We start from the raw sequence: 15,109 nt of genomic DNA, 5'->3' as shown, positions 1-15,109 counted from the left end.
GCAACTCTCATATCTGTATGTACAAACGTTCTTCTCCACTGTGTCTTAAAGAACATGTGGCTTGTTCCTTTTCTACATAATTGCTGATTTCTTACAAATTAACATTCCTTCTATCAATTAATGATAGTTTTAGATTTCTCATTCAACTGATCAGGTTAACTAAAATGTTCAACTAAATGCAGCACTGATACAGCCTCTTCCCGTTGTGTCAAAAAACACAGTATTGTTCAATACAATTTACACAATAGGATACAGGGCAAATGACCTATCTACAAAGTAATGACTCTTCAAACGCCAGTTCTCATCCATTTACTGTTAATTCTATGACTTCACTAACCAGTATGGACTATCTTATGGAAAAAATCATTTATAGTAAATATAGAAAAAAGCAAAAATGCTTAAAAATGCATGCCAGCTGCAAGTTCTTAGGACTTTTATATTTAATTATAAATTAGATATTTAAAAATCTGAGTTATGCTCTGATGTTACTTTATATAACCAGGGAAGAAATAAAATGCAATTATTTCTTCAAGTTAAATGCAACTAAAAGGGAAATCACTACTTAGGGGAGAGTTGAAAAAAAAAGATTTTGCACAGAGTATAAATTTTAGACTTAACCAGATAAAAGGAAAATAGTAAAAAATACATCTACAAACAGATGTCATAGATTGCTCTCCCAGCCAGTCAACAGGAACGTAGGTGTCACAGCTATGTGTACATATACTGGTCCAAGACTCAAGTTGTTACACTGCAGCACACCTCCAAGTATGCATGCACATGATTTATCCCCACTGCATATAAAACGAACTCTGAATAAACATAAGGTGTCTTAAGAAAATAACTGCAGGAAGCTAAGAGTCCAACACTTTCTCTGACCTAAGTTTTATTTTATACAAAGTCACATTGTCTTTAAAATAGATTCCGATGCAGTGCCACACGTCACCAGTATCCAATTCTTAACAAAATATCCTTTTTCTGGGAGCTGTTGCTTTTAAAAAAAAAAAAAAAAAAAAAAGTTAAGTGCATTGAGGGAATAAGAATGCAGCAGAAAATTACAGGAGCCCATGTCCTTTTTCTTAAATTTAATTTGTCATATATAAGGTTTTTATATACAATCAGTGTGCATTGTAACAGTTTATATTAAAAGTCGATCAAGTTTATCTAAAATGTTAACCTGGCTGCATAGCACATTTGACATTATTGCCCATGTGAGAGGGAAAACAAATGGATTTACAATAACTTTTGGCCGTTTGGATTTTGAGTGTTCATACACCTACCCTTATAAACCAAATGCATCTGAAAAAAAAGTTTTCAGAGCATGCAGTTTAGATTTTACATATTATCTCACCATTTAAAAAAAAACTACAAACACAATATTGACTAAAAAAGAAAAAGGGGGAAGAAATAACATGTAATAAAATATTCAATATAAAAAGAGGACTAATGGAATTAAGTGGCCCCTTTCCCCATTTTTACATTCTAAACAATGATTCCATCAAGACAAATCATTAAAAAGTGTTATTACACTGATTTTTCTTTCTTTTTTCTTTTTTTTAATAAGAATGCCTGAGTTGGTAGGGAAAGGAACAGTCAAAAAAAGCCTGAGAAGGGGAAAGAACTAAGGAAAGTTCATTTAATCCATTTACAATAATTTACAGCCATTTTTTTTCTTTTGTAAAAAGGCATAATAATAGATCACAAACAAGAAATTCCTGGCTATTTTACAGATATAAGTACAGAATTTAAATATTCAAGCTTGTGATGAAAAGCGGCAAGGTGGTCGCAGTGTACAATGTAAACAAGTAGCTTTGGAAAGTGAACAAAGTCCTTGAGTGTTTTTCTTTATTAAGAAAGAACTCTCTTTCATTCCTTCCTGAAACATGATCACAGGGCAGAGTAAAAGTTCATATATAAACATAATTTAAATGGAGGTCAGTCTAAAATACTGACTTAAAAACAGTTTTATCCAGCCTATACTCGAGGGCAGTGTTGAGGTCCCTGTAATAGTAAACATTTTCCATTTCTTTAAAAAAGAAAAAAAAAAGTACTACAGTATTTTTGTAGTACAGTGCAGCATTATCCTTAAATATAAAAATATTTTCTCTTCTGTGGGGATAATAGACCTTGCATCCTGGAAAGAAGTAACGATACTGCTACTGATAGAGGATCTGTTCATATGGTTCAAGTCACGTAAGGCAATCACTGTGTTGGTTTAGGATATATGGCTAAAAGAAAAGTCCAGAAAGACGAAGTATCAGCGTTTGTTACGTCTTCCGGCTGCTCCAGGTATGCTCAGGCGTACTTTTGTGTTCAACTGAATGTTCAAACGGAGATCTGGAGCCATACGGAGACCTCTGATCTAGTGGTGACCTGGGGCCACTATTGGAAGCTCTGTGGTCCATTTGCCAATCTGAGTGATACCTATAATCCCTGGAAGATTTATGGTGTGTATATTCAGAACTTGGCCTGTGGTCTGAATGTAACCGATGGTCTGAATGAGAACGATGATCAGAATGAGATCTGTCTTTTAAACTTCCTTCCAAATTTGACCTGTGGTCTCTACTCCTGTGATCATCCAGTTTTCTGTGTTTTTCTCTGTCACTGTAATATCTAATGAAAGAGAAACAGGAGATTTTAGTGACATTAATAATGTAAATTAAAATATTACCAAAAATATCTATTAAAAAGCAAAATCAAAAAATAACTTAAAACATACTTTTAAGTATCCAAGTCCAGTGTTTCCTTAAAAATTTCCCAAATTAACTTAAAAATCACTGGAAATAGCTCTTTGGAAAAACTATTTGATTGCTAAAACTAACCAGAATACCCTTGTAATCAGTCTTTTCCACACTTCCAAATAGGAAAAAATAAGAATGTTAGAACACAGTTATGAAATAATCTGTAAAGGCAAATTTTCATTGGTTGGTGATGTCTCCTAAGAGCTCCCTCAAGTTGGACTAATTACGTATAATGAGACTTGACACATAAATCAGCCTCAAGAACCTGCTCTCCCTGTGAACGTGGCAGTTTAATGACAAGTCATCTCTGAAGTCTTTGCTTTTCCAAACAATGCACTGAACAAATACTTGTTTGGTTGACTCAAAGTCCTTTCTACAAACAACATACAACACACCCTGTGAATTTTCTGTGAAGTCACCAATACATACTACTACATACATGGCTTTTCCTTTCATTACATGGCCCCTCTCTGGTAGGAGACCTTGACTAATGGAGGCCTGTGCTGTGCTGTGATGGGTCTCACAGAGCACATTTTTCACAGTGAGTATGACTAAGACACACAGTCTTATAATTTATCTCTAATCTTATTCTTCTCAGCTTCTGAGTTCGCTTTTAGCAAAGATCATTAACTATAGAAAAATGCTCTTCAAACAATAAAAGAATAAAAATACCCTGGTGTTGTCACTGTTTAAAAGCTTCAAAAAACAATAAACAAGAAAACTTGGTTTCAAGACCATCCCAAATTGATAAGATTACATTCAACGAAATGTACTCATATAAACTGTTTTCTCCTCCCATTTTTAAAAATATGGAATGCCAACTTTCTCCAACCAAATCTGAGCCATCATTTTATCAAGGTATTATTTTATTCCACTGTCATATTTTGAAGAGTATTTGAACTTATTCTCTAATAAAAATGAGTTCTACAACTGATAGTTATAGAATTCCCTTCACCAAATAATTTCTTACTGTACATTTTGACCTCAATTTTAACAAAAAGCAGTACATATCAAATTTTCTTAATTGTGCACTGAGATCTTTCTCCACAAGTCTTGTCTTAGGGCATGAAGACTGGCTGGCTGGCAGGGCTAACGCAGCTAACACAACCTGGGGGAGAAAGGGGTGACAGCAACAGGGCTACCTGCTGTCCTGCTTGCAGTGCCCCCACTCCCGATGGTCTTTGCCGTTACTGAAGGAGGAATAGGGCCGCTTCCTGGACTCGCTCTTCTTGTATGAGTCTCCTTGGTGCCGGTCTTTGTGCCGGTCGTGGCCCTGAGACGAGTGTCTGTCAGAGGAGTAACTGTCCCTGCTGCTGTCATCGTGATTTGCACTCTCTTTTAATCTGTCCACATCTGTTAGATTTTTAAAAAGTCCACCTTTGTTAATGACTTAAAAAAAAAATGTATAGCAAAACTAATTTTGTTAAATAACAAAAGCTCATGTTTCAACTCTTATCAAAACAAAGTCAGCTCCCAAACAACACAGGCAGTTTTAAGGCTGTAGAAATGTTCAACAAAATCATACCAAGGCTTAAAAAGGGCCACTTGGTTCTGAAATGTAAGAAAAACTACAACTGGAAAGTATGGGGCCCATGTCCTTCTCAGACAGACTGTATTTTTGTGACTCTTACACAGAAAGAACAATTATTCCAAATGACATAAGAACAGATTTTCACTCTAACAATTATTATATATATAATTTCTAGAAACTGGCAAAAGGTTGGTTAATGGAAGGAATAATGAGCTAAAATGGATTACTGCTTGAGAGAACAGATTTTATAACATAATGCAGCTATGTTTTTGAATTACATTATCTTCTGAATATGAAGATATTTCTAAATAAAAACAACTTGAGAGCCATTTTTATAAATTTGATTTATCTACAACAAACGAAGGAAAACAATTTTTAAATTGATTTTCCACAATAATTAGGAAGATTTACTTACCTGGATTTCTAATCGCATGAGCAATCAAGCTGCTGTTCTGATCCCCATGTTGCTAGAATAAATGCACACATGTAAGAATCTCTTAAGGGACCTTGGACAGTCCTACTAAGGGGGTGGGGGAGCCCACAGGGAAAATCTGAATAAAGTTTTCCCATAAGAATGTACTGATCTTTTTTAAAAAAGTAAAAACTTAACTGTAATCATGAGCTTCTAAGAAAAAAAACTATAAACTACTATCCCATGCCACTTTTAAGAGAGATTTGATTTTGAAATAATTTAGACATAACAAAAAAGTTGCAAGAATAGTCCTGAGTACCCATACATCCTCATCTGTCTTCTAATGTGAACCCTGACCAAAGTACCACGATCAGAACCAAGTAACGAACACTGGTACTGTACTAGTAACTGAATTTACACTTCACTCAGATTTCACATTTTCTCCACTCATGTTCTGTTGCCCCAAGAGACACCTAGGAACCCTACATTCCACTTAGTTGTCTTTTTCTGCGATAGTTCCTTGGTCTTGTATTTTGTAATGAGGACACCTTTGGAGAGTACCAGAAAGTTAGAAAAGATTCCTACAATGGGGCTGGTCTGGTATTTTTTTTGTATTTTATTTTTGAGATAGAGTCTCACTATGTCACCCTCAGTAGAGTGCTGTGACATCACTGCTCACAGCAACCTCAAACTCTTGGGCTTACGAGATTCTCTCGCCTCAGCCTCCCCAAGTAGCTGGGACCACAGGCGCCAGCCACAACGCCTGGTTGTTTTTTTTTTTGTTGCAGTTGTCACTGTTGTTTAGCTGGCCTGGGCTGGCTTGGGCCTTGGTGTATGTGGCTGGTGCCCTACCCACTGAGCACCGTTTGGGGTTTTTCTTATATGTCTTAGACTAGGGCTATACTTTTTAGGCAACAATTCCCCACAAGTGATGTGCCTTCCTTAGTGCACTGTATCAGAGAATCCATGATGTCAATGTGTCATGATACCAGTGACTAGGGTTAAGGTCCCCGTTTTTGTCACTTATTGAAAATGGTGTCCTATAGAAGGTAGGCTGATCTCTCGGCAGGGTGCCTCAGAATCCTTGGAGCCTCATCAAGACCTCCAAGGATGAAAGGAGCCCCAGGCCGGCAGCAGGTGGGTGGGTCTAAATCTTCTGAAGTCCAGATTAGCAGTTAGATTACCAGACCTGACTGCTGACTGCTTGCCCTGCAGGAATGAAATTTGTTTTCCCCTCCCCCTTTTCTAAATATATTATGGGCCATTCTTGACAACTCACTACCCAATGTTCCCTAACACTCAGTGTTTCCTCCTAACCCAGTCTTGGACTGGGGACTTAGGATTCTTCTAATCCATTAGAATTTTGGCCCCTTTACATTGTGTATATACGCTTTGTGTCAGAGATCAATAAAAGGTTTCTGAGCAGTCAGAGAGTTACAGCCTCCTCTCCAGCCTCTCAGACTCTGTATGAAGCTGGTGCAGAGTCTGGTGATTTTCCCCTAATGTCATCTCCCCTGTTGATCCTCAACCCAGGTCGGGGAACTTTAGGCAAGTTTTTCTTTTATAAAGTTATTTTTTTTTTTGTCAGTAAATATCAAAATAAAGATGTTAAACATCTCACAAGAGCTTTTTTTTAGACTCCACCAATACCCCATCTTCTTGCTATCTCCTGCAACCATCACTACTGGGGTATTCTAACTGTGGATTTCTATTCCACTCATTCTTTCTATATTAACAGATGTTTTTTGTAAGAAAGAATATAATACAATAAAAAAAACACCATTCACTAATTTACCTGAGATTCTTGCCGTTTTTTAATAGCATGCTTATATAATTTATGTAATTTTCTTGCATCAAACTCAGTAAACTTAGATACAAAAATCCACAGGTTTCTAGAAGAAAAAATGACAAATTAGTCTGGTGGAGAATATTTAGCTTTCTCACTAAACCCCTTCCCTCCAGACAAAAACAAACACAGCCCTCTTTGGGATAAAGTCTAATCAGATTCTCATATTTGTTAAAACTTCGTACATGAATAAGACACTAATGAAATTGAACACTCAATTTTATTTATCTTCTAAATGCCTTCATTTCATAATTTTTGTAGTGAAAAGTAGTAATAAATCCTAAGTTGAAATGTACCAAGAGGATATAAAGTAACAAACTGGGAAGGAACTCAGGAGGTTCATATTGTGATCTAGATTATGGATCTGAGGACAGGTGTGTTAGTTTGGGTAGAACAGCATCAGATAATATGAATTAAGCTTATAAAGAACCTTCCTCAATAATTCCTTAAAAATCCAATTATCATTTTAAATATAATAGTAATAAATCATAAATAAATGGTTATTATCATTTTATAATAAAATGATAATATATCATTTATTAACAGGACTGGACACTATGAACCAGGCACAACATGGCATCTCTAGGCCTCTCTTCCTATCCCAAGGCAGGAATTAGTAAATTATTCATAGATTGTATTGCCTGTTTCACAATGTATATCCAATCATCAAATTGTACACCTTAAATATATTCAATTTTTAATTGTCGAATACACCTGAAACAAACAAAAAGTGTTTGGGTAGTAGTCTCTAAAAGATAAAAATATACTAATTACAGATATAACATTTACCTTGAAATAAATTTTAAGAATAAACTTAAATCAGAAAATAAATGATACCTGACTGAACTAAAATCTATAGAACTGAGAAAATTCATCTAGCCTTTATATGGATTTACAGACTATCTCTAACATATCTGCCCTCTATAGTTAACTCACAAGAGCATAAAAGTCAGGCAGTTAATAAACTCTCTTTTTGTTCATAATTAAATTATTCTTAAAAATACATTTTCCCCTACAAAAATCTAGTAAGGAATTAGATCCTGGTCTTGAGTATTTAACCTGCAAAGTAGCTGACTGTGAGTAAAGCCCCAAAGCTGGGGCTAGCACTGTCGTGGCCTTAGACCCAGTGCCTCTTTCTCAAGGCCAACTTCTAAAAACTTCCTCTGTCACGTCCCAGAGTCCTAGGCCTATATAGCTGTGCACCTGAATCCATTTTTTTCTTCTGTAAAATGAAGTAATAACTATCTGTTCAGATTTCCTAAAAGTAATACTAAAAGGATCATTTAGAACGAGACATATTTCAAATGAAATGCAAACATACATCCTATTATTCTGATCACCACTCTATTAATCTTCAAACAAAAACCAGTGTTGTATTTTATTTGGTTTCAAGAAATCTGGTTCAAAAGATATATAGACATATAAAAATATCTACAAACAACACTTGATCTTAGCCAAAAGGCTGAGAAGCGGTAATATCTACAAACAATAAATAAAACTGATTAACTACAGTCATGGTGAGAACGTGCTTGTCAGCTGTTCTGTAATCCTAAGTTAGCTCTTTTCTTTAAATGGGTCTTGGTTGAAGTTAGAGAGTAAGAGAACAAGAATGGATTTTTTTAAAACTTCACTGTCATCCTTATTACTCCTCCAAAAATACATCACTGTCCTTTTTGTTTTAATGTGCAGATGCACTGCAGAGAACAGAGAAGCCAGCAGGCTGATAAACGGTGCCAGTGGCTGATGTGTGCTCATTTAATTTTATTTCTAACTTATCTAGTAGTTTGGCTTAACAGTGATTTGGATCTGGTAACCGTAGAAAAGCACAAATTTACCATTTTAAGATCAACTGTGAAAATCGAAGTCTGAGCTGGGCATGATGGCTCATGCCTGTACTCCCAGCAGTTTGGGAGGCTGAAATGGGCAGACTGCCTGAGCTGAGGAGTTTAAGACTACCCTGAGGCAGATCAAGACCTGATTTCTAAAAATAGCTGGGCACTTTGGTGGGTGCCTATAGTCCCAACTACTTGGGAAGCTGAGGCAAAAGAATCTCTTGATTCTTGAAAGAGTTGGAGATTGCTGTGAGCTATGGTGCCACAGCACTCTACCAAGGGCAATAAAGTGAGACTCTGTCTCAAAAAAAAAAAAAAAAGAAAGAAAGAAAAGAAAATAGAAGTATGCATTTTACATTGCTAGAGAATGTTAATTTTTATAGCTTTATGCATGTACCCATAAGATAAATTGCTAAATTTATATAACTATACACTTTGATTTCTAACACTCAGGGAAAAAAAGATTACTAAGAGTAATTTGGTGAACAGCAAAGACTGCTGTTTAAAATAAAATGCAAACTGAACTTTAATGAAACCACTTTCACTATTTCTTATTTCACTTGCAGTATATTATAATACATAAGTAAATCACTCATGAATAAAAAGCTTTAAAAGGAAAAAATAAAACAATCACCCTCAGGTCACCTTTCTAAACATTATTTCATTACCCAAACTTCTGAAGTAGAAAACTAAACTGAAACATAAAAGACAGCTACGTAATTTTGTGTGCATGTCCTGGAAAGTGTCACACTCACTTTCTCCACTGCTTCACCTGCTCGGGACTGCTGTACTCTCTCAGACACTCTGTGATGTGGTCTCCAATCTTTATCAGGCACTGTCTGGTGTGCTCCAGCTGCTCTCTTTCTGAAAGGCCTTTCTCAGGCCTGTCAAGTTGTTTCAAAGCTGCTTTGACAGGCCTCATTCTTTCTTTACACTTGAAAAATGGAAAATAAGAATATATTCATTAAAATCCTGAATTCAACAAGATCTTCTTTTAATGATATATTTACATGTATAGCATTGTTTGATATAAGTTATTAAAATAAGTAGTTTAATCTCACTGCCTTCTTCCCCCTTTAGATGTTTTCCTAGGAAAGCAAGGCTTTCCACTAACCATTTAGAAGTAGTCTTCGTGTAAGTAAAAGCTTTTCATTTCACGTATCATGTACATAAACTGTTACTTTTTATACTGCAGCATCATGCTGTTCCAAGCAGTCTTAAATACTAAAAGTAAAATATTTTAGAGTATAACTTAACAGTCTATTATCCACTATAATATACAGTAAAAAATAAACAAAAAATTCATGTAATATGTGGTATACTAGCAAAGCATGGATGACATATCAAAAATTGTGTAATTTATTATAAAAATAAGAACTACAATCTATACCAAAATCAGAATAGTGGTATGAGTAAAAAGGCAAGCTTTCAGGGTGGTGCCTGTGGCTCAGTGGGTAAGGCGCCGGCCCTGGCCCCATATACTGAGGGTGGTGGGTTCAAACCTACCCCACTGAACTGCAACAAAAAATAGCTGGGCGTTGTGACAGGCGCCTGTAGTCCCAGCTACTCGGGAGGCTGAGGCAAGAGAATCGCCTAAGCCCAGGAGTTAGAGGTTGCTGTGAGCAATGTGATGCCACAGCACTCTACCAAGGGCGACAAAGTGAGACTCTGTCTTTAAAAAAAAAAAAGGCAAGCTTTCAATAAACTTTATAAATATAAATGCAAAATCAAATTAAGACTTAACATTACATTCATGAGGAGCAAGCTGGGTTAGTTCCAGGAATCCTGCATATGAGGATGGGGTACAATACAGGACAATCCAACACCATTAAAAATATATATATATACACACATACATATATCCTGGGGCCACCACTGCTCTGAAGGCTGCTCTTACTTACTGAGTGGTTGTACTTCTCAGTATTTGTTTCTTTAGTACTTTATTCTCTTTTACTGACCTGTTTGTCCAAATCAGTTGACAAGTTTTCCAGTTTTTCTCAGGAGTAATTTGAATAACAATGGAATCGCGTAGTCTTTAAAGTTAAAACTAACATCCAGCCCAAACTGATGCCTTTTTTAAGAAAGAAAAAATAGGCTCAGCGCCTATAGCTCAGCCACATGCACCGGAGCTGGAGGGTTCAAATCCAGCCCAGGCCTGCCAAACAACAATGACAACTTCAACCAAAAAATAACCAGGCACTGTGACAGGTGCCTGTGGTCCCAGCGACTCGGGAGGCTGAGGCAAGAGAATCGCCTAAGCTCTAGAGCTGGAGGTTGCTCTGAGCTGTGATGCCACGGGCACCCTATCGAGGGTAACAAAATGAGACTCTGTCTCTTAAAAAAATAAAAGGAAAGAAAAATATTTAATTTCCTTTTTAATTTATGGTGTTATTCCTAGCTGTTCTTTATGTTTACTATTTTTTGTTCAAATTAGGTAGTTTATATTCTGCTAGAAAATAATTTATTCAACAAATACGAGTTGAGTATATATTTTATTCTCAGCATTGTTCTAGACCCAGGAAATAAAACACACCTGCCTTTAGGGAGCCTGGACTCCAGTGTGAGAAAGTCAGCCAGTAAGATGATGCAGACGGTGACAGTAGTGGTGAAGAAAAGCACAGCAGGAAAAGTGGAAGGAGCTTCCTATTTTGCCTAAGATTTCATGGAAGGGCAAAGTGGAGCAGCCACCTAAAGGAAATGCTGAAGGAAGTCATCCCACCCCCAGAGCAGAACCAGCAGGAGGCAGCTGACCATGGCTGACCTGTTCTAGGAACTCACTGATGCCAGTGTGGCTGGGACCAAGGAGGGGGCAGAGAAGTAGCAGCAGGTTATCAGAGTTAACCAGGTGATGTACTGGTTAGGCTATTAAGAATTTCTCCTCCAAAATAAGAAGTCACTGGTGAGCTTTAAGCAAAGAAGTTACATGGAGTGACCTTGTTCTACCTCCTACGTCATGACCACTGTGGTTGCTGTGTGAGGCAGACCAAGGTATGAGCATTAAGAACAGCTACGAGGTGCCTCAAGTCATTCAGCAAAGAGAGAGATGCCTGGGGCCTATGTCAGTGTGGTAGAGCCAACAGGGTTTCTTGCTGGCTAGATGAGAGTGGGGGAGAAAGGAGCGGATGACTAAAATCTGCATGACAGCCTGAAGACGGTGGCTGGACTGACTACAGGCGCAGAGCCTGTCCCAAGTGCGGAGGCCTCATCACTGTGAAGGAACCTCACTCAATCCTCTGAAACAGGACTTCACTCTACCTCACAGAAGAGACTGAAATGCAGAACAAAACAACATCTGTCAACCCAGCTCTGACCTCAAACCCTGTGCTTACTCACTCGCTCTTTCTTTCCTTGATGTCAGAGTTATTAAGACACAAACTTTCCGGTCATGTTGACGGCTCCTGTAAGGCTCGAGTCCTGGCTGTGGGGCGCCCTCTGCCCTCCGTACCTGCTGCGTTACACCGTCACTTAAGACGACCATAGGTGCAGGGTGAGAAGAACCAAGAGGTGTCAGATGGAGCAAAGATGTCAGGAAGAATGAAAAAAGGCCATTGAGTTTCTTTTTTTGAGAGAGAGTCTCACTATGTTACCCTTAGTAGAGTGCCATGGCGTTACATCTCATGGCAACTTCAAACTCTTGGCCTTAAGCGATTGATTCTCTTGCTTCAGCCTCCCAAACAGCTGGGACCACAGGTGCCAACCACAACACCTAGTTATTTTTTTGGTTGTAGTTGTCATTATTGTTCAGCAGGTCCAGGCTGGGTTCAAACCCATCAGCTCCAGTGTATGTGGCTGGCACCCTCGCTGCTAAGCTATAGGCGCTGCCAAGGCCATTGAATTTCTTAACAATCAGAGCTATTCCCAAATAAAATGCAATTCCTTACACTGAGGAATCAATCAAGCCCCAAAACGCCTGGCTCCAGAGACCGTGTTTAAAACTATTCTCCTCTTCATGTCTGTGATACACAAAGATCACTCATGAAGATGAACGAAGTGGAAATTCACGCACTGGGCAAGGACAAAGTTTTCCATTTCAGCAGGTCCAAGAAAAAGTCAGAAGGCTAAAGAGGAAATGTGGGCAGAGAAAAGAGGCAAAAGGTATAATTTCACCTAACTCAATGATGGGCCAGGTAGAAGTTCAAGTGAAGCATTTAATGTTTTCACTTCAAGAATGCAAATCTTAGGGCCATGTGCAGTGACTTATGCCTGTAATCCCTGCTCTGTGCAAGGCGGAGGCAGGTGGATTGCCTGAGCTCACAAGTTTGAGACCAGCCTGAGCCACAATGAGACTCGATCTCTAAAAAATAGCTGGGCATGTGGCGGTCTCCTGTAGTCCCAGCTACTCAGGTGGCTGAGGCAAGAGAATCACTTAAACCCAAGAGTTTGAGCTTGCTGTGAACTGTGGTGCCATAGCATACTGCCAAGGGGGAGGGAGAGGAGGAGGGGGGAGGGAAAGGGAAGAGAAGGAAAGAAGAAAGAAAGGAAAGAAAGGAAGAAAGCAAGCAAGCAAGCAAGCAAGCAAGCAAATCTTCCCTCACTTTTATCCTCTACAGAGTGGGTAAAACAAAACTGAAAATGGACAGAAAAGCTGGATTAAGAACCAGCTCACAAACAGAAAGGTTATCCTAAAAAGGAGATAAGGAGTCATAGCACAGGAAACTGCAGGAAGGACAGAAGTGCAGGTCCAGAGGTCACACATTTGGCCCACTGGGCACACTGGAGGATGGGACAGCAGCAGCTGCGGGTCCCCAATGCTCTCCAGCCTGAAGGATGAGAGCCGACAGCGAGGAGAACCAGACTGTGGTAGGAATGCTTGTATTTAAAGAGCATGAAAATGTCTGAAGCTTCATTAGTGTATGTCACAGAATCAGCAAGGAAAAAATAAACAGGTTCATTAAATCAACACCCTCTGGCCAGCATGCAAAAAAGAGAAGACAATGGGACAGCAGGGTGAGCTGAGGGTCTAGAAAAGCACAGCAGGTCAGATACACATGTAATCCTAGAAGGTGAAAATCCCCATCTTTCAAGTACAGTATTTGATTAGGCAGGAGATAAAACTGACCTAAGGTTACACTCAAGTCCAGGAAGTGACTGAAGCATGGTACACCTGCTTGAAGTAGAGTAAGAGATTCAGATTGTAGAAATCTCTAGAGGAAATACCTGAATATATATTTACATATATTTCTGAATAGTGTGTTATGTGTGAATGATTCACTGATATGACAGACTATAAATGTTTCCTTCACTGCTGTCTATAACAAAACATTCCCTGGTCCTGTAGAGCTCTGACAATTCCGTATCACACCTACCCACGTCACTCAGTCCCTTCTCGAACATCATCGCTCCTTTCTTACTTTACTCTGCACCTAGACTTCTAGTCCTGATCAATCTGCTGACATGCCTGAATTCAGTTAACAATAACCTCTACTCTACTACAACCCTACTGCTTTTTGAAGACAGTACTATTTTGAAAAGCTCCCATATGCCAGTTCATTCTCTCCATACAGCAACATTCTGACCCAAGTCAGAACACAAACCATACACAGCGCTTGCCCACACTGCAACCTTACTATAAAGCTGTCCTCAAAATTTACTCCTGAAATATCACAGCGGAGATGACTTTATGACTTGATTAAATTCAGTAAAAGGCAGTTTCTCCCTTACAGAGGAACATAAACACATGATAGCATAGAGAACCAAAATACAGATGGTGCCAGAAAAATGTATACACATTTTAAGAAAGGGAAAAAATTGTGTTAAAATTATAACTCACGTGGTAGGGACACAATTATAAGAGGGACTTTACCTAACAAAGGCAATCAGTGTAACCTAATTCTTTGTACCCTCAATGAATCTCAAAAAAAAAAAAAAATTGTAACTCTAATACAATGATGATGTCTAATACCTAACTGCAGAAGACAAATGTGATGAGCATTATAATTTTAATAAAGTTTTTTCCTTTCTTAAAATGTGAAATGTATATATATATTTTTTTTCCTGGAATTAAGCAGTTTAAACTCCTAAAGCTGGAAGAAAAAAGGTCACTCTAAGTATCTCTTAAGTCCCTCTCCTGAAATCTTTATTAAGAAATGCTCCTAAGTTGATTCTAAATTTAATAAGATACCTTTCAAAATTTAAATCTATTGCTCTTATTATTTCTGAATTGCGGTGGTGTCAAATTCAAATACATTTCTAAATTAAAAGCTGTATATGATAAAATTATAATTTAAATGTCATCTAAATTGATACTGAGGATCAGAAAGTCTGTCACTCACAATGCTGAATGTTTTCTGGTCCAACTCTTCAGACTCTTCAGATATGGGGACAGGTTCTCCACCGGCAGTGATGTGAACAGGAGCATCTGACGCTACAGATTTCTTAGATCTTTCCTTACTGTCAGATTTGGATTCACTCAACTGAAGAAAAAACACAGAACAAAACCCAACAACAAAGGCAAAATGATTAACACTTTCAGAAAACAATTTCTATCTCATTTTATTCTACAAGTGGTTATGCTCACTGAATGTTCTTAACCTATTTTAATTTCTTTTTTCTCCAAATTTTATTTGGGAAAGACAAAACTAAAGCTACTCTAATACTGCCCTGCAGTTAAGGCACTTACGGTGCTCACACATGTTCACCTCCCTACAGACCCACACTCCTGAAGAATTCGGTTACTGAGACTAATGTGAGTTGAACGTAATTTAGTCTCCTGACACATAATTGTGCTGTTTTATTGTCTAAATTTTACAT

General features: G+C 37.9%; 1 protein-coding gene and 1 pseudogene across 3 annotated transcripts in view; both read right to left on the bottom strand.

Moving 5' to 3' along the window:
- Positions 1–1,067: 1,067 nt before the first annotated feature.
- Positions 1,068–15,109, bottom strand: part of CHD1 (chromodomain helicase DNA binding protein 1) — an 88,997-nt gene continuing 74,955 nt past the window's right edge. For all 3 annotated transcript variants that reach the window (XM_023512706.1, XM_023512707.1, XM_023512708.1), the window contains 6 exons: positions 14,632–14,772; positions 9,115–9,293; positions 6,477–6,573; positions 4,685–4,736; positions 3,881–4,091; positions 1,068–2,610 (listed from right to left, as the gene is read on the bottom strand). In XM_023512706.1, coding sequence (XP_023368474.1) covers positions 2,265–2,610; positions 3,881–4,091; positions 4,685–4,736; positions 6,477–6,573; positions 9,115–9,293; positions 14,632–14,772 — 1,026 coding nt within the window. In that variant the 3' untranslated portion in view covers positions 1,068–2,264. The remainder of the gene's footprint in view (positions 2,611–3,880; positions 4,092–4,684; positions 4,737–6,476; positions 6,574–9,114; positions 9,294–14,631; positions 14,773–15,109) is intronic.
- Positions 7,876–8,001, bottom strand: LOC111725039 (annotated as a pseudogene).

This window comes from Otolemur garnettii, unplaced genomic scaffold (assembly GCF_000181295.1).
Source record: "Otolemur garnettii isolate 467f Iridium unplaced genomic scaffold, OtoGar3 scaffold00030, whole genome shotgun sequence".
NCBI classification, from domain to species: Eukaryota; Metazoa; Chordata; class Mammalia; order Primates; family Galagidae; genus Otolemur; species Otolemur garnettii.
Note: the sequence above shows the minus strand (reverse complement) of the source record. Positions and strands in the feature narration are given on the sequence as shown.